This window comes from Corvus brachyrhynchos, unplaced genomic scaffold (assembly GCF_000691975.1).
Source record: "Corvus brachyrhynchos isolate BGI_N302 unplaced genomic scaffold, ASM69197v1 scaffold22, whole genome shotgun sequence".
Lineage (NCBI taxonomy): Eukaryota > Metazoa > Chordata > Aves > Passeriformes > Corvidae > Corvus > Corvus brachyrhynchos.
The window spans coordinates 3,519,789-3,539,891 of record NW_008238355.1 but is presented as its reverse complement, the minus strand read 5'-3'; the positions used below and the strand labels follow the sequence as shown (position 1 = coordinate 3,539,891).

The following is a 20,103-nucleotide window of genomic DNA, read 5'->3' as shown; positions in this document are numbered from 1 at the left end:
ACATGAATTCAAGATTCTCATGTGCCAAGTCAACAAAATCAAGTAATTGGGGTGGAAGCCTGGGAATTGTTTTCATTAAGATTGCAACATTCCTTTAGCATGTGTGGTGTAGAACTTTTCTCATGCCGTTGCCCAGAAAATGACGATTGGTCTTGTGGAGAAACTACTGTAAAATATATGCAGATTGCCAGTCAAATATTAACCTCTACATTTCTTCTAAAGTGCAAAAACTGGTTACACATGATCAGGCAAAGAGCAGTAAATTATTTTGCTGAAGTATGCCTATTGACTAATCAAAGATATGTCGAACTATTTTAAATGCATGCTTTTCATAGAGTTTCTAGAATAAATACAAAAATGCCCAACAGTTAATAAATTCGTAGACAAATCAATTAAATCCTGCATTTTTTCTTTAAATGGTAATTCATACAAAAAAACCACCAGGTGGTATCTCTCAGTAAGGGCAGAATAGGTCAGAATTTGATTTTCAAAGTAACTCACAGTGGAAACTGTGACGGAAACTGACACAAGAATGTAGGCATATGTGAATACAAGCAAGGAATGATAGGGGATTGCAATTGTACCCTAGTATTGTAGGAAGCTACTTTTAGGAAGCATTACTTATGATTTTAAAAAAGTATATCCATATACAAAAACCCTTTGACAAAAAAATAAAAAAACCCCAGTCAGTGGGCATCCAGAGGGTAGTGGCCAAAAGCTAAGAGTCCCAATGGACATCAGTGACAAGTGGTGTGCCACAGGGGTCTGTACTGGGACCAGTGTTACTCAGTATCTTCATTAGTGACACAGGTGAAGGGATCGAGTGCATCCTCATCAAATCTGCAGATGACGCCAAGCTGAGTGATGTGGTTGACACTCCTGAAGGATAGGATGCCATCCACAGGGACCTGGACAAGGGGACTGTTCATTGTTTTTCCAAATGAGTGGTTATTTTTATCAAGGTATCAACTAGACTTTGTTATAAAATTGAAGTCAAACAGCTTCATGTATTCTTACAGAAAAATCAAAACCCTTACCAAATAAAACTGACCCTGAGGGAAAAACATGTCTTTTAAATAAACCCAAACCCATATTCTTTCTGCTTTTTATACTAGATCTACTTCACTAAACTTTACAGTTGGAAGCTCTTTCTCGGTGCAGAATCAACCCCAGTGAGAAAGATTGTTTCCTTCCACCATCTCTAAATAGGCAAAAAAACAACATTTGGCCCAGTTCCTCTACTAATATGGAGGCAAGTGGTGTGCCAAACAACTGCTCTTCTGAAATTTATACCAGGTAACCTGCCACACCCCTTGCTACTCCCCTACCCCCAAACCAGTGAAGCACCCAACAAAGAGATTTTCCAACAAGATTTAAACCAGTTTTAATTGCCGTGATATGAAATAAAACTAAGGGAAGACAATCAGTGTAACGCAAGAAATGATTTTCCATATAATGGCACACAAAAGGAAGAATGGTTATGTTGGTGCAATAGGATGGCTCTGAAATGAAATTTCCCCCACCCACTCCTCACCCAAGAATCCTCCAGTGCAAAGTGTACAGGCCCAAAAAACAAAGCAGTGAATACTGTTGAATACAGACAACCAAATAATCAAGTGGAAGCTTAAAATAATGTTGGCCATGTTCTGGATAGCATGTTTGATCAGTATCTGTAGGTCGAACCAGTAACCAAATCTAGGGTGGTACCTAAAATAAAATTAAACTAAAAAAACAAACCGCACCAAAAAAACCCAACCCCTCCAAAAAAAAAAAAAAAAACCCAACAGGAAAACAAATACACACACACACAAAAAACCCAAACCAAACAAAGAAAACCCCCCAAAACAACAACAAAGAAACCCAACAACAACCAAAAAACACAAACAAATGAACAAAAAATCCCCACAAAACTGGATGAAAGAGAGTGAGAGAGGAAAAAAAGATAATAAGGCAGTAGATCAGTAAAAGAAAGTTTTTCTGAAAACAAGTCTAGCTCTAGGATAAGGTGAAACAACTATAAAATTAACTTACTCCAGAATTTCAAAACAGAACGATTAGTGCACTTATTAAGGCAGTGCCATGCAGGTTGCATTTCACTTCCCAAGAAAAATTTTATAGAATTTGACCAATACATGCCCCTTTCCAGGCATGTCAGGCCAAAAAGTTAGTTTACTATGAAGTGTCATACTTGAATACAATGTAAGACACATTACATGTTGAACAAAAGTTAATCAATTTGCATTATTTATGGACAATAAAGCTTAAGGTAAAACCATCAACAGCCAGTCAGTCTCACAAACAGTTCAATGTCAAAACTATTCCCGTCTGTGTGCCACAATTACAGTAGTGATCCAAGTATCATTGAACATTTAATATCCAGTATTCTACTGACCCCAAGCAAGCTAATCTGCAAATGTGCAAAAAAAGTTAGGAAAACTCATGCACACGACTAGACAGGTTGCTATTTTAAGGTTGCACCACACAGAAAGTTCCAATCTGTAAAAGCTTCAATTCCCAATTCCAAACCAGGAAAATACAGCTACTGTGGAAAAAAAAAAAGAGGCTTTGAACACTTAGTTAGGCTCTAATCTCTGAAGTCAGGAGAAACAAGACATACTACCTTATCTAGAAATTGGAAAAACCATTGCTGTTGTTTATTAACTGAAGGTGTCAATATGGCAAATCACAAATGTTTAAAACAGCAAGGGAATACAAGAAAAAATAAAAATACAATACTAAAGGAAAATTTCTCATTAACTGTCTAAAAGATTGTCTGGAGAATAACATGTATCTTATTAAGCAAGAGACAGTTCAAAAAGTAACTAAAAACTGACTGCTATATCTACAAAACAATACATCTTTGTGTAGTAAAAGCAATATATAAAAACCCAGCAATGCATATGCACCTTGTGAATGAAGCATTCATGTAAATCTCACCTTGTCACTGTCATCAGTACAAATGTGATCTTGATGGATTGAGTGGCATTGAAACGATGTACCAATACTACCTGGAAAAGAAGGGGGAAAGGCAGAAAAAAAAATTAAAATGATAACCCAATTTCTGTGAACACTAAAAATAAAGATAAATTTAGCAAACTTTCTTTTCTCCAAGATTTAGTTGCCAAACAACTACGACTGATAACAGAATAAGCATCAGAGACATTTTACAAGTGTGCCAATGTCTTCACATGTATTTTTAAAAGACATTTAAGCAGAATAAAATTACAGCTTGTTCATCAATCCAAAATAAACAAATGCAGTGAAGTACATATGCACATATACAAATAAGGAGAAGTTACACAATTCAAATGTATTATTGTACTACAGAACATTTTCCGCACCCTGGGTAACTACTAACCAGCAGTCTCATTGCAGCAATACATTAAGAATAAAAGAGGAACATTTCAAGGTCAAAGTTTTAATTATGTCCAGTTTTCTTGTGATGAAATTTCTGCCTGCTTCATGTCTCTATGCAAGTTACTTTATGCCTAGGAATAAAAGGAACAGTACGCCCCTACAAAGGCTTACCCCAGTCCTGAGACTTCTGTCCAAGGAATATATGAAAATAGTTTACAAATCTTCTTTCTGTCTTATCACTTCAGAAAAAATACTATTTTGCCATAGGAGTCATTGTACTGGCTTGAACACAGTAGAGCATGATCATACTATGTATTTTTTGTAGGAAGGGAAGGCAAAGAAGAAATCACTATACAGTTGAAGTTTCAAGGTGAAAAAGGAAAAAGAGAACCAGTTTTACACTGTTCAAAATATGCAGTGCCCCCTTCCCACTTGATTTAGACTTACACAAGCCACAAGTGTTTCACTACAAACACTCCACAGGTTTTCTTGAAATTGGAATCAATTCAAGCTCAAAAGCAAGCTATAAGACCCAGGAGAACACAGTGCTAAAGAAAAGGCTTGATATCTTTCTGCCCATTAACCAGAGGCAGAATTGAAGTAAAATACAACCTCTTGAATTAGTCTAAGATAAGAAAATAGGTAACAAATGAAAATAGTTAAGTTCTGCTAAATTATAACTAATACATATAAACTTGTTTCAGGCATCTGGATGATGAAAGGAATTTCCAGAGGTGGTGCAGAGCATACCTCTAACCCTAACATCACCTAAGACGTATTCCCGAACAAATTAAAACTCATAAATGTGGACCTTGCATTACAGGCTACATTATATGCTTTACAGATAGGCTTTTCAGTAACAGTGATCACATACACAGTCACAATGATAAGCTGACTTTTTTCTAACTATAACAACCGATACCAGCAGTAGCAACACAGCTCCAATACCAAGGCTTCCAGTTAGTAAATGCAACAAAAGACACCTGGGCAGCTCATCACTTTTCATGATGCCATAGCTTCAATTCTAACAATATCCACATTACCAGGAAAAAAAATCTAGCTTGGGTTTTATCTTCATGTTTCAGTCATACTCAACTGTTGCACAGACAACCAAATGCAGTTAGCAGAGAATATGGCAATGTCGTCCTTTCAATTCTTTTTTTTTCCCTTAACAGGATCATTCATGGCCTTTATGACATATTTGTTTCATTTTCAGTCACCTAATACCCTACAGTAAAATAGCAAGATATAAGACACAATCCCTAACTGCGAGAAGTGAAGGCTTTACTGACATCCTGGCTGTTTTGCACCAGTGAGCTGGCTGACCTCACCAACAGCCTCACCAAAAGCTGCCTTTGGAAAAGGATTTACTTCAAAGACAGCACTGATAATGCAGTCCCTTGAATGGGGCCACCAGAAGTAACAGATCTGAAGACATGGACACAGAGGACTACCAGCTAAAGGCTCTACTTCACAACAATGCAAACTATAATGTTGAGTTACATAGTCAGGAAATCCTGTAGGACTTTCCTGATCTTTAAAATATTTTTTATATATATACACATAAAATATAAAAGCAGTTTTTAGTAACTGAGTTATTGTGTTTTTACAGCATTTTCTTTCTGACAGATTAATCACCTTTCACCCACCTGCAAGGAAGATCAGAGTCAGAATCTCAAAAGATGACCTCAGCAGCTATCTAGTCTTCGTCAAAGACTTTTCAATTGTTGTTTAACCGTTAAAGATGCCAGAGGACAGAAAGGAACAGAAAGGAACAAAAGCCAATTTGCATTGCACTAACTGCAGGGAGTAGGTACCAACTCAGTTAAACTACCTTCATATCCCCAAATTTACAGGGCATTTCAGACCAACTCAAGACTAATTGCACTCCAGGGCTAGCAGATCCTAGGGCTACTACAATCAACTTTTTAATTCTGACTGAAGAATTATCTCTGCGAAGCTGACTGAGAGTGGAGAAAATGCCATAAAGACTCCTACGTAAAGGACAGAATGTGGCATGAGGGCCACTGCCCACAGCACCTTCCAAACACACTTCCTTGCTACTGTGTTCAGGAGATGCAACTATGAGGTCTAATGCCCATCATTTTCTCAAGCAACATCCCATCCTCTCTCCCACAATCCAAAACGATCTCCATTGTCTCCCACAATCCAAAACAATCTCCATGCTGTGCAACTAACAGGGCACTTATAACAGTTGTTTTCTCAGACTCACAGCTTCTAATACCTAGGTGACAAAACAGTAGCCTCAATTTATGCTGAGACACCACCAACAGACAACAGGCATCCATGAAACATCAGATAAGACATCCCTTCACCATTAGCGGTATCAGTCAGGGTAGAGAGCAATGCCCTTCAATTGATGCACTATATATATATGTGTGTGTGTATATATATATATATATATATATATATACATATATATCACATTTATATGCTTTTGCACACCCTTCTTCAAATAAAGTGAGATACCCAGCTTAGTATTACAAGTTGCACTCCAGGAGAAACATCAGTTCTTTTGGAACAGGCAAGAAACAAGGAGTTCTGCGCTCCCCAGCTACCACAGGAAAGGGATTGTTTTTCTTCTAAACCCACACATTAAAACTGAAGAGCAAAAAGAGTCTTATTTCATGGGTTCTGTCTAACTTGTGCATTGTAATAAAAAGAGAATCAGTATCATGTTTGAATGGCCTGTTTCATGCTTGCCAATTTAAACCATCCAAACACACACAATGCTAGTCCAAGGGAAAAAGAGGTGTGAATTCAAACCTTTTAATTCAGTAATTTCAGAGCTAATGGAAATATCTCATTGCTTAAATGAATGATACTGATTAATATATTCACTGACTGCCCTCTCCAGCACCAGTCTCATTAGGAAATCATTTGTGCATGACACCTGTACTATTAAACCTACTTTATCTAGAGTGAAGCTGTTGAGTTTTACTAACTTGCGTGAATCAGGTAAGTTCTGGGCTAAGTGTTTGATTTGCAGACTAGAGTTTGCAAAGTAGGAAATGCACGGAAACAAAGTCTGAATTGGATCAAGTTTAGACTCTTAATTAACTGCTCCCTTTAAAAAACCTGTGAGTTGAACGGAGTGTATATATATATACTCCGGTGAGATACAGCCATGGATGGCTAGTCTACTTGAAAATATACAAGGAAGGGAGGTTAAATTATCTGTGATCTAGGAGCCTCAAGTTCCAACAAAACAATGCAAACCACAACTGCAGATTATTATCATGTGCTAGTCAACAATGTCCCTCTACCTGCAACACATTATTTAGATTTTTAGATGCCCCTTCTAATTCAAGAGCCTTTCAAACTGCAATGAAGAAGTTACTTAATGGGTAAACAGAATACTTTGCTGTTACAACAGAAAGTTAGAGGTGAGCTCAACAAAAGATACAGCTACTCAGGCTGGTCAAGTAAGAGCAAGGCTGCAAATTGACTACATTATAATGCTTTTTAACTTTTTTCCCCGTGTTTGCAAATCTGACCACAAAGAAGAAACATGTTACATTGTATGCTAGCTGCATACAATGTATGCCAGGATTGCCATTCTTCTTTCTTCCACTCCTTTTTTTATGAACTCCAACAAATTGAAATTCCACTGGTTTCCTATAGATTTGCATCCACTTTAACTTAGGTTTTTTGGAAGAATGTATTACACACTAGGAAGAGCCAGTATGTTTCAGTTGCATGGTATGGGGCACTCCATTGATAATTTTAAGCAATTCCTGAGCTTAAATGGAGTACACCTATCTAAGATGCTGAGATAAAACTCTGGAACACATTCTAGCCAGGAAGCAGCCTAAAGTCACTAGAGAAGAAAAAAAAGGTAAAATGCCTCCTGAACTTCTCACCTCCTTTTCCTCCTGCTTCCCCTACTTGTCAAGAAATCCTAGCTCTTGTCAAACTGCAAACAGCATAGGTTTGCTGGTGTTTTCTGAGTTCTGGTGTTCCCTTCCACACCCAGTCAGCCTGACTGGTAAACCTGCCAGCCCCTTTTCCCCACCGCAATGCTCAAACAAGGAATGCTGTCCACAATTCCACATACCCAGTGAGAACTTATATACAGTAAGCATCAGGAAGCATGGTACACGCTGCAAGGAAAGCTCCCTCAGCTTTTCCTTTTTCTGCAGCTATCAGAGAAGCACACAGCGTGCTTACTAACCTGCAAGAAATGGGATAAAAATGAAACAACTGAGAGTTCAAAATGAAATTTGGGCTTATGTTATGTTCATATAAGCTAACTGTATCTTCCAGTCAAACTTCTGACTGAATGACACCTCTCAAGACATTTTAGGAGAAAAGGAGAAGAACTCAAAAGGAAGACTTTGTATTTTAAAACCTTGAAGTCTGACATATTTTAACAATACCAGAGCTTAAAAAAGGAACAGACACACTTACTTTAATATAGCAAAAAGCCCAAATATGAGGCAGGCCTCAGTTTCATAAACAGAGCTCATCTATAAATCAGTACTGAATAAAGATCTTATTACCCGAGGTTTCTGCTGTGTCTCTACAAGACTACATACTTCTGCTTCAAGGAACATCTTATTTAAATTTACAGGTACAAACTGGACAGCTTACTCCAGGAACTGTTCACAAAATGGCCTTCACAGCAGCCATCTGAATATAACCCCACCTATAAGCTCTTTACCTTTGTGTTGAAAAGTTTATATTATTTGAAGGTAGACAACAGTAACTTGAATTGTTAGGATGCAAGCTGAACTTTACCTGAACTATAAGGCTATGCTGTGTAAGTCAAAGGGGTATTATTGTGAAACCTGGAGCTAACAATCTGAACATCAATAATAGGACAGACAAACCTAGCAACTTAAATATTACTTTAAAATAAATAGCTAGAGTAGACAGCCCATAGATTGTGGTTTATGAACTGTAAGAACCATATTTCAACAGGGACTATAAAACCAACAGAAATTCCCACCAAAACCAGCCTAAGATGGTGTGAAGATGACCACATGGCAGCCACTTGGTAAGAAACAATTAATCAATGCAGAGCAAGAAGACCCCAGACCCTAACATTGCTATATGTCCAGACTGTCACATAAGAGATAGCCAGTAAACCTACCTAATGGAGATGGGAACATATTGTCAAATATTTTAACACTGTGCTTGCAAACAAGCTTATAATAATGGCCCCCTCACCTCATACGACAAAGTACCGTGGCCTAGCTGTTGCCTTCTGCTTTCTGCACTAACTTTAGCAGCTACATGTTTTTTAGTGATGAATGAGAACAACTACACTTCAGATGGACTGGTAACCCACAGAGTCAACCATACGGTTTCATCCCCTCCACAGCAGTCTGGGACAAGGAAAGAGGCCACTGCTTTGGCAGCCACCTAAGTTCACCTTGCAAGGTCCAAATTCTGAAAAGACTTGCATATTTTTAAGCTAAGCACATACCTGCTAAAAAACGTGAGTCACTTCCGCACTATAAAGTGTCTGAAGGATTCAACTCATCAGCAACATGATTCCCCACATACCCTACAGTTTCGCAGCTCAAGTCATGTATCAAGTACAACATTGGAAGATTTTTTCCTCAACTAACAATGCGGCATCACTGAATAACCAAAGACTCAATAACCATGAAGTATTCTAAAATTTGTGTTTTCATATCTTTACAGTGCACATACAAAAGGAAGGAATGTTTTCCGTAGGCTTATTGACAGCTATTTGCTTTGCTCTGGGGATCAGTTTTTCCTGTTTATTCAAGGAGCTGTTCAGCAAGAAATTATCCAGTGAACATATTTACAGCATGAATAAACCTTCAGGAAATCAGCTTAATGCAGAAATACTACTACACCCATAAACACAGTACCAGTATTTTACTGGTGCTCTTAACACTCAAAATGTCAAGATGTGAACTGTGACTGAAGAGACTACACAGCCAAGCATCAACAAAATGTTAGCAGGGTGTTAAGTCTGGTTCCTAGTAGTAAGTCACAATCGGAGAAAATGAACTACCTAAACAAGTAAGGTAAAAACACTATTTGTGTCATATAAGCTATTTAGACCATTCCCACTCTGTTACCTTTATATCCTCCTATTTCTGATGAACTGAGTTCATAAAAATCACACTGTTTCTGGCTGTCTCATGCAAGTGTCAAACATGGAAAATTGACAATAAATCAGGACCAGGAGATCATTGAAGAACTTTGCAACCAAAAAACCCGCATCAGATGACTGTTCAAGTCCTCTGGGAAAATTCACTGCTCATTCAATAGGGTACAAGCTAATTTCAGAGAATCATAGAACCACTTGGATTTTAAGGAACCTTTAAATACCATCTAGTCTACCTATCATTAGATCAGGTTGTGCAAAACACTGTTCAATCTCACCTTTAATACTTTCTGTGATGGAACTTCTACAACTTCTCCACAATATCCACATGAGGGCAACCAGATCCAGTGTTTCTCCAACCTCATTGTTAAAACTTTCTTCCTTATATTCCTAAATCTACCCTAAAACCACAAAGACCCCAGAGCTGGATGCAGTACTGTAGATGGGGGTCTCAACAGTTGAGTGCAGTAGAAGGAGCAGAATCACCTCTCTCGACCTGCTGGCCATGCTTCTCTTTAGAAAGCTGAGGACATGGTCGTGAGCTGTAAATACACACTGCTGGCTCATGTGAATGTTCATCCACAAGTACACCCAAAATCTTTCTTCACAGGACTGCATTCAGTCAATTCATCCACCAGTCTCTATGGAAATGGGGAATTGCACTGTGCCAGGGGGCAGGACCTTGCCCTGTAAAAGCCATGAGGTTCATGTGGGTCCGCTCAATGCCATCTAGTGATGGATGGCAACCCCTTCATCAAGCCTATCAACTGCACCACTCAGCATGGTGTCATCCACAAACTTGCTGAGGTTCTGCTCAATTCTTTTATGCCATTGATTAAGGTATCAAAATGTATTTGTCCCAGTAGAGATCCCTAAGAGACACCAGCTGTTACTAGTTTTCACATGGATGCTGAACTCTTTGGACATGGCCAGCCAGCCAATGTCTTATCCATCAAACAGTACATTCATCAGATCCTTCTCTATTCAATTCAGCAACAAGAATGCTGTGCGGGACCATGTTAAAGGCTTTACAGAAGTCTAGGGAGGTATCTGTAGCTCTTCCCTTGTCCACTGATGCAGTCACTCCAACACAGAAGGCTGTGAGATTAGTCAGGCACAATTTGCCCTTGGCAAAGTGCTGCTGGCTCTCTCTAGGCATCTCCATGGCTTCCTTATGATTTGAAATAGCTACCAGTAGGATCTGTTCCATGATCTTGCTGGGCACAGAGGTGAGGCTGACTGGTCAGTAATTCCCAAGGCCCTTCCTTTTACCCTTTTAAAAAGGGTATGTCCAAAAGAAAGCCAAAAGTGCCTGTGGGATTATTGATTATAGATACATTAATCTCAATCATCTCAACTGCTCTAAGGACAGACAGAAATAACACCTAATATATAAGCCAACCTTTGTGTGAGGAAACAATTTTCCAAAAACTGACATTCCCACAACACGTTCCTGTTTCTTAAGGGGTGATCTACCTGTACACTCTGCAAATAATTTCCATGCTGCTGCAGACAAGATGTACAGGTTTAGAAGAGATTACTCCCATGGAAGTGGCAGTCGGGTACTTGAACCAAGTGAACGACACAATCACCAGCTCCTTCCCCTCTAAGCAGTCATTCTCTTTAGATCTTCTCTCATAACCAAAAAATCCTGAGGTGATTTTCTGAAGAATTAACATAAACTTAAATTGCATCTTGAAACATATGACCTCTGCAGCTAAAGCACAAAAACATACTTCCTCTTAACTGCTGTACTACAGGACTCTTACAAGACCCACCTAACAAAGAATACTTGAGACACAAAGCTTCATGCTTTAAAACACAGAGATTAAAGACAAGTAATGTTTTATTTTCCATTCTATCCTCCCCTGTGTACAGTAAGATTCACAGCTCCTACACTGGAGTTATCTCTGATATGTAACAAAAATAATTCATAGTTTATTAACAAGCTAAAAGGAGACTCCCTTTCTGCATTAAAATTCTGCAAGAGAAGGACACTATTGCTAAGAAACTCTGAACAGCATCTCCAGTTTGTGGTGTCTGGTCCCTGTGGTAGTGCTTAGTAGTTAGTCACAGTTTCCTTGCTGTTCCCTGAAGGTTGTTTCATCAGGATTGCTTCTGTGCAAGTGTAGCCTAGTGAAGGATGCTCGCAACCTTCATATGCACATTTAATGCCATTCCAGAGAGAACATAGTAACATTCATTTATACAGACGAAGAGTGAGGTAAAGCTCACCAGAGAAAATACTACCCAAGGGCCAAAATATAACAGTGCCTTTTCATAAGGAGCCTCTTATCCAGGAAGTTCAGTATCTACTTAGAAAGAAGGAAACTTTTTGCCTGTTCTTATCATCTTTCAAGAGGAGGCTAACAGCAGTACCATAAGCCCAAAAGGCATCCAAACACAGTTACTATAAAGCATATGCAACTGCTAGAAAAGGAGAGAAAACAGGTATTTCAATAACTCAAGGCTGACTTTTGCTGAAAGTAAATCAATCCTAGAACAAAGAATAAAACTGGCAAGCCACAAAGCATTTTAAAAAGATAAAATCTTTTAATCTTGTCCTGGAATTCAGTTTTCATCAACCACTGTGTGGGAGCTGAAGCAAGAGATGCAAATACCAAGCACAACTACATTAAAAGCCTGGTATGAGCAGATAAGATCACACAGATATCCTCTATACTGTTTCCATCTTTATAGGAATTTGAATTACTGGTTTTGAAGATTCAGTTGTCTTGAATTTCTGAGCCTCCTGAATGTAAGTTATTTTTCAAAAGCTACCTGAAATTTCAAGCCGTTTGTTCTTCTCTATTTGTAACTAGATTATCAAACTGATTTTCTTCAAATTAATCTTCTCTTGAGAATCTCATTTAGTCTCAAAAACATCAGACTGCTTATACAAGCTTTCTGTCTGCAATGAATAAAGGGCTTCTCATGGCTTACAATTATTGTTACCAACATAAACCAACCATCATTACCACAAAAAAACCCCAAACAGGCATAGAAACACAACTTTAACTCTAGACCTTAGCTTGTTGTCCCCTGCCTGTTTCTTTTTGGTATCACTCATCAAATGTAACATTAATTTGCACAAAGGCTGGGGTATTTTTTTGGTTAGGGTTTTTGGTTTTGATTGGATTCTTCTAATTAAAGCCTTAAAGCTCCCATCCAGCCTAGCCTGGAGAAGAGAATGCTTCAATGGTAAAACTGGTCCCAATTCTTGTAGTCTTTGACACAGACAGGAAAGAGCAATCCAGTCCAATGTCAGTGAAATCCTGGAAACAAAGTTTTAAATGCACCTCAATTATTTATTCTTTTGTCTTTTATTTTCACTGCATATTCAATCTAACCATAAAGCAAAGGGTAATAAAGAGGTATTTCCTACTTAGGAACTGACCTTGCAAATATCTGTTTGAAACAGAATCAATTCTGAAAACATGGTTAAAGGTGCATGATCAAGCGATCTCTAGGAAGTTGTTTGAAACGAGAGCCCAAGCTCTCTCTAAAGACAACTTATTTGGTAAAATGCAAAAACCCAAACACAATCAAAACTGGTCTAAGAGAGAAACCAGAGAAGTGGGAGTTAGGTAGTGCTCTATTACTGTGTATGAATTCTCCACATCCCTCACCTACGTGTGGCCGATTAAGTGCTTACAACTGCAACCTACATTAATAATCCATAAGGAGTGACTTGCCCCAACAAAATGAAAAAGTTAATTTATATTTGACAGGCCATGAAATAACATTCTCTCTTCCTGTCTTTTTTGGTTTTGTTCCAATTAGTAGGCACTTGTCCCAGTCTTGTTTCAAAGAAAACCATGTTAACAATCAATTTTATGTCTTTTTCTCATATGTACAGAGCTTAAGGCCATCAGCAGCCAGACACACCACACCAACTTCTCAAAACAATCATAGAAAATGTTTAGCAATATTTCTGTCCCCTGAACAAGCCAAGCTATGATGGTAACACGGAAGTTACTTTGGAGGAAAAGAGCAAAAGATTGACAGAACAACTCTTTTAACCCAATGCTGCTTGTAGTAAAAGTTAATAGAGATTTCAATTCCACAATATCAGAGTTTTCCTCCCTTTCTGGATATATCCTGTCTCAAACTGACAAGGCTTTCACAAAGAGAGAAACATTCCAAGGAACCTCAACTTGGTTCATCACAAGCAGCCAGTATCATTATCATCAAGAAGACAAAGCTTCTGAGAAAATAAGAAGAAAATTTGGCATCTACACAGCTGAATGTTTCTCTGAAAAAGCAGGTTCCAAGTTTTTGGAGTAACATTCAGTAAGTAAATTACGTTAAGCTTTACAGAATAACAATTCTGTGCTGATTCTCTCATGGAGAATTCTTTACAACTCCTTTTTTTGTACTCTGGCTTTTAAAATCAAGATGTACTACCGCATACTTTGTCCGATCTTGGTATTCCTTTCCTAAGATGCCTAGGCATCTCCACAGCTCCCAGTCCCTGTCACTTGCTCTTGTCCAATTTTCAAAACCTTTTTCTTCTACACTATCCTGATGAAGGATATCAACTGTTACATAAAGTCCCCAGTTTTAGATCTGGTACAAATATGAGAGACAGTTATTACAGGCATAACTCAGTTAAAACTACAAGTAATTCAGCCAGCAATCAGGTACGCAGAAAGCATCAGGTTTGTTGCTTTCAGTTTCCAGCATTTCAGAAATCTGGTTTCTTTCCTGATGATTTTGAGTTTTAAAGGTTCATTAATTTAAAAGGATATCCATAAGGAGGGTAAATCAGAAGCCTGGCACAAGAGACCAAGCCTCTGCCAAGTTTCAAATCTGAACAGCGTATTAGGTAACTAAAAATGTTTTTTTAATTTAAAACCTTTGCTGCCTGTCCTGTCACTACAAGCTTTGACAGTAAGTCTCTGTCCGTCTTTTAAATCTCCATTTGAAAGGTCACAATAAGGTCTTTCCAGAGGCTCCTCTTCTCCAGACTGAACAGCCCCAACTCTCAGCCTCTCCTCAAAGGGGGGGTGCTTCAGCCCTCTGACCATTTTTGTGGCCCTCCTCTGGATGCGTTTCAGCAGGTCCACGCCTTCTGTGCACTGAGGTCCCCAGACCTGGGCGCAGTACTCCCACTGGGGTCTCATAAGAGCAGAGGAGAGGGCCAAAATCACTTCCAGGATACAGTTAACTTTCTGACTCAAAATGCATTTCTCTCTGTCCTGGACCCTGGAGATTGCAGAATAGATCTTCTAAAGTCTTCCCAAATTTAACACAGGAAAAATCCCTTAGTTTCTCCAGCAACAACAACAGACAGAAAAAACTCTTCTGAAAACAACCACATGCCCTACGATAGAGGTGAAAACCTTCCAGGGTTAAATATGCTTCTTTTTCAGTGTGAGAACACCCACACTGCCCTATTGAGTATTGCAAATAGGGCAACTTTTCAGTACGGTTGTGTCAGTCATCATTTTTGCACACTGTTGTCTTTTCCCTTTTAAAAACAGAAATTGGTCTATCCATATTCCACAGGCTACCAAGTCTTAGCAAGATCATTAAAGGTTAACAGAAGCACTCTTCTGATACATATCCAACACCCAGATTAGAAACCCGTCAGCCATGGAATGAGTTAAGTTTGTAAACAGGAGAAAGTGTTTACATTTATTTTACCTTTGTTAGACATTAATAACTCTAATAAAGGAACTCTGGAAGCTTTGATACTTCAGAACACATAGATAATCTTGTTGCAGTACTGGTCAATAGCAATTCAGCCTGGAGTGAGCACAGAAGATAGCACTGCATTTCTCCTTCTTTTGGCACAGCCTATCTGCTACAACAAACAATAGCTGTGGGACCCTGGATCTTCAGGTTGTATGTGGATGGTGTTGACAAGTGAAGAGTGATGGATCCATCCCCCATGAATTTGTCCAACTATTCTCAGTCCTCTACTTTTCATAACAAATTTAAACTTCATTTAGTTTTTCCCTTCTAATAATCCTTACATTTTCCAAAACTCATCTAAGGTTCTCAACAAAAAAGAAATTTTTTTTTAAAGAGCACATTAACAAAATTAGCTCTAACATCCTGTTCTGAAATCACTGCAGGTAATATCCATCAGAAAGGTAATTTACCCTTCTGTCAAGTATCTATTTAAGCAACACTAGCTGGATTGCACCCATATGTCTATGTTAAAAATTTGGAATCAAATGGCCTAACACTACCAACATCAAAACTAATGGGATAGGTAATACCAAGGGTGAAGTTTAGCTCCCTTTGGTTCTGTAAAATATGCAGCATAATGACAGTTTCTCATTACTTCACAGCATACAGAATACACATACAGAAAGATTCTTCCATCTGGAAGTCTGCTGAGACTCAAACAGCCATACAGCCCCATTTTTTGGACTGTACATTCAACTTGTCAGTATTTTAAAAGATAAGAGTACTGAGTAGTTCTCCAGAGAGCATTTCTATTCCAAACCCTTTCATAACAAAGGACAAAAAAAATGCAGAATAATGAAATGCCATAGTAACACATTGTCCAAGAAAAATCATGATGGACCAATATAAAAATTGTATGGACAACCTTGCTTACAATCCCTGATCCAAAGAAGAGGCTTTGAACACCAGAAACTAGCAGGTAAAAATACTTAAGTTTAAATTAAGACACTGTATTTACACTTAATCAAAGCTATTTTCAAATGTACTTGAAATGGAAACCTAAGTTGTCTACAACAAAAACCAAAAAGTAATAGAATATTTCAGACAGTGAACACTAGTCCTGAACTTTTTGAATCAGTCAAGCCTCTGAAGGAAGTTCTTGGCCAACCAAATGAAGTCAGACATGTTGAGGTTGTTCTTTCAAAAGCTGATGTCTTTTGTTCCTCTTTCCATTGTAAAGAGTTTAATACCTTGCTCATTCAAAGTTAGGAAATTTATTACAAATTGTAGGAGAAAACAGTCTAAGTTTTACATATTGGAAAAAGAAGGCAAAGTGCAAGTGAATACTAAATCACTAGTTCTACAAATACTACATATCAAGAAAAAAAGGCTAAAATCTGCATTTGCCACAAATAATTTTGTTTCCATTTTCCTGATTTCTCAAAGCTGCTTTATTCTCAGCATACTGACAAAACACACCTGCCTTTCAAGACTGTTTTAACAAGCTTGTTGTCTAATTTAATTTATATTTCTATTCGGTAGAAGCCCATCATGAATTAAGAAATAAAAACTGATCTTATCAAAGAAAACAAAGTAAACCATGCAATTTTTCAAAAGACTAAAACACAGAACATAAGAAGCCAATAAAATGTGCAGCTATATAATTCTTTAAATGTGCCTGTAAGCTACCTTCTTTCCTCACAAAATTTAGCAAATAAGAGTTCAAATGTTATGTTCAATAGGAAATAGACTTATTGACTAGTAAGATTCAAAGTTTCTCTATATGAATGCTCCAAAGTTAAACTGAAAACCATAAATCAAAATAGTACCCTAACTGGCAATTTAAATTAATTAAAACCAACCTTACCCAGTTTCCCTGTGAAGGCATTTTTGTGGTGGCCTATGGGTTGTGCTTCAGGCTTTTTTCCCCAGGTTAAAGGTGAACACAAAGCATGCACAGCCTTTATGAATGCAAAAGAAGCAAGATGTAAGGCACGCTAGCGTAAACATATGCTAAGTAAAACCAACAACAAAGTAAGGGACATCCTATTTTGACTTACAACAGCATTTGTTTTCAAGGTACGAAGTTGCAAAATCTAAGTAGACTGAAACGTAAAGCAACTTGCTAATTTGTTACTGGGGTTGGGTGGTTGATGGAAGCACTACCAGATAAACAAAAGACCTCTGAATGGAACAATTATGAAACCACAATATAACTTATTTTTAAAAACCTACAGGATGATTATTAAAAATGGTCCTGTAAAAATGTTTGAACTGTTAACTGCATCCAATATTTAACCCATAGATACCTGCATTTGAGAGGCCTTCCAATTACCAGCCTCCTCTCCTGTAAGCTTGTCTATGCAGCAGTTTGTATATTCATGCCCAGGCACCACACACGTGCTGAGCCTTTCTTTGCTACTTCGTAATTCCAACAGCCATAAGCACAAGCAGCCTGGGTGGTATACAATGAGGAGAGAGATCTGTGACCAAGAATGTACACAAGAATCTTGCAGCTAGCTAGCTTCCTTGATCGGTCTCCAACAGATCTGCTTAGTGACTCCTGACACAACAGTAGAAATACTCCTCTCTGTGCATCCACAGCCTTCTCAGACATCATTTAACTCCGTGCTCAGCAGTCACCAACTGACCAAGAGAGGCATCACCTGAAAAGCTGGCATAACATTACCAAGCTCAATTGTAAATGGGATTGTCTCATCCGGAGCAACTTTGACTAAAGTTGCCACAGTGCAACTCTGCTATGAACAGAAGTACTTCCCCTTGCTCCTTCCACTATAAACAGAGGAGTAGCATGAGAAGAATAACTTGAATGATTGCTCATTTTTTAAGCATCACAAGTACGATGGATATAAAGAAATTTTTTCTCTCTGTCTTAAAGACTGCATCTACTTTAAGTCTATAACCTAGAGAAATTGACTAACCAAAGTTTCCCAGTGCAGAACTGTCCTTTGATCTAATTAAAACAGTCTTGTAACTTCATTATATTTAGGAAAAATAAAGGAACAGAAAATCAAGAAGCCTCAAATGCTTCATTCACAAAAACATGCAATGCACAGAGTTTGCTTGTGAACCTGTCCCAGTGCTGTTCCACCTGGCATTATAAGATAACTAAAACCCAGTAAAACTAGGAGTAGTGTAGTCTGTACTCAACAGGCTTATCAGATGTTAGGCTGAGAGCAAAGTGCCTTCAGCTACCAAACAAGTGAACTAAAATCCTAAATGATCTACTGGGAGCTCATTTTTTTCTTTCTTTAAATGTGTGTGTGTGTAACTATACCTGCCTGTTCAATAGCTTGTAAAATCTGAGAGTTGCCTCGACACAGTGCACAGTGGCACACAAATTTTAACTTTATTACTTTACCATCAGCTTTAAAAGGCCAATGCAACACACATAAACATGAACATAGTTTAAAAAAAATAATATACTCTACTTCTTTTTAAAAGCAAACCTAGGCTAAAGAGAATTTTTGTATATGAGACTGAGACAGTTTTTCCCAGCAGAATACACTTTTGCCAATATAAACTGCCTCAGTGCTGTAACCTTGGTTTCCTAATCACATCAGTAAACTCATTCTAGCTAAACTCTGTCATACAACACCCCCACAACTCACTACAAAACAAAGTATTGTTTACAGTCCTACTCCAGCTTTCTCTCAACAACCTACACTCTGAAGGCCACTTATGAGTACAAAAGGTTCACCTGCACTTCTCCAAAACTGTAGAAGCTAGCAAAAAAAACTAGAACTTGATGCAGAACTACCTATCATTACACAGTAAACATCTGCCTAATAGGCTTCTCTCAAAAACACCCTCTTGCAAAGTAATTCACAAACAGAGACTTCCTTTTAATCACCTGCTCGAATCACTGTGTCACTGCACAGTGTCTGCAGCAAGAACTGAAAAGAATTAAAAACAATCAGAAAAAAACCAATCATTAAAAACAATCAGATGGCAGGAGATGCAGCCCAGGAAGGCTAAGCTACACTATCAGTCTCACTGCAATCAGTTGAGAGGGCTCACAGGCAAACTGAGGTTGCCGAAGTCATAGCTCTGTTTTTCCAGCTACAGCAGACTGTGTGTGTGCATGGTCTGTTTCTGTGTTTGTAGGGAAGCAATAAAATGTATTCAAATGGGTATAAAAAAACCCCTGATACATTCTTGACATAAGCTTTACTGTTAGTTAACATTAAACATTCAAGTACAATTTTAACACTGCGTACATGTAATGGAAACAAATTAGATCACACTATTAATTACCCAGAAATTTGTATATAAACAGAATATAGCTGCAGGAGCTACAAACACCAGCCAAATCCATAAAACCTCTACTACTCAGGGTCTTTCAAACCAAAATAAAATTATGTTTTTAAATAAAAAAGAAACAAAGAAACCAAAGAGTAGCATTTCCTTGCGCTCTGCCCAGGAGTGCCAAAATCTATTGTCTGCAGTATGTTTTCAGTGCAAAGTAATAAATTCTGCCACGGAAGAGCTTATAGTATAAGCAGCAATTTTTAACACAACCCTAGTAATAAGAACAGCCTTTAACACACTTCATGAAACTGTTAATTCTATCTTAAGATTTGAAGTTGGTAACCAAACTCTCTTCCTTTTCCTCTCTTCCTTTTCTTGAACAGTCTTAAAAAAAAAAAAAAAAAAATCATTGAATGACCCAAAACCCCACAAACCAACACACAAGATTTTGGCAAGGGAGGTACCAGTGATTGCCATGGGCAGAAGATAGTCATTGTGAATGCTACATATATCCCATAAACCTAATTTTTCTACATCTCTACATATACCGCCCATTGATTTAACTTTTAATTAACACAGCAACAACCTCAGTGTTATCACACAATTTAGGAAGCCTTTCCCAAGGCCTCAGGTCAAATGCAGTGTGCTTCTGAGGATCACTATCTGTCACCACTGAAATTCTCAGAACTCAGGGTTCCAACATGAATGGATATTATGCTTTCCAC

General features: G+C 38.0%; 1 protein-coding gene and 1 long non-coding RNA gene across 3 annotated transcripts in view; one reads left to right on the top strand and one right to left on the bottom strand.

The window, feature by feature from the left end:
• The window catches only part of LOC108446987, an 8,339-nt gene extending 2,285 nt beyond the window's left edge, over nt 1-6,054 (top strand). Inside the window, exon 2 of the long non-coding RNA XR_001862331.1 lies at nt 4,970-6,054. This is a non-coding gene — a long non-coding RNA (uncharacterized LOC108446987). The remainder of the gene's footprint in view (nt 1-4,969) is intronic.
• Nucleotides 1-20,103, bottom strand: part of RNF38 (ring finger protein 38) — a 90,162-nt gene that overhangs the window by 44,678 nt on the left and 25,381 nt on the right. For both annotated transcript variants that reach the window (XM_017735375.1, XM_017735373.1), the window contains exon 2: nt 2,938-3,008. In XM_017735375.1, the coding sequence (XP_017590864.1) occupies nt 2,938-3,008 (71 nt within the window). The remainder of the gene's footprint in view (nt 1-2,937; nt 3,009-20,103) is intronic.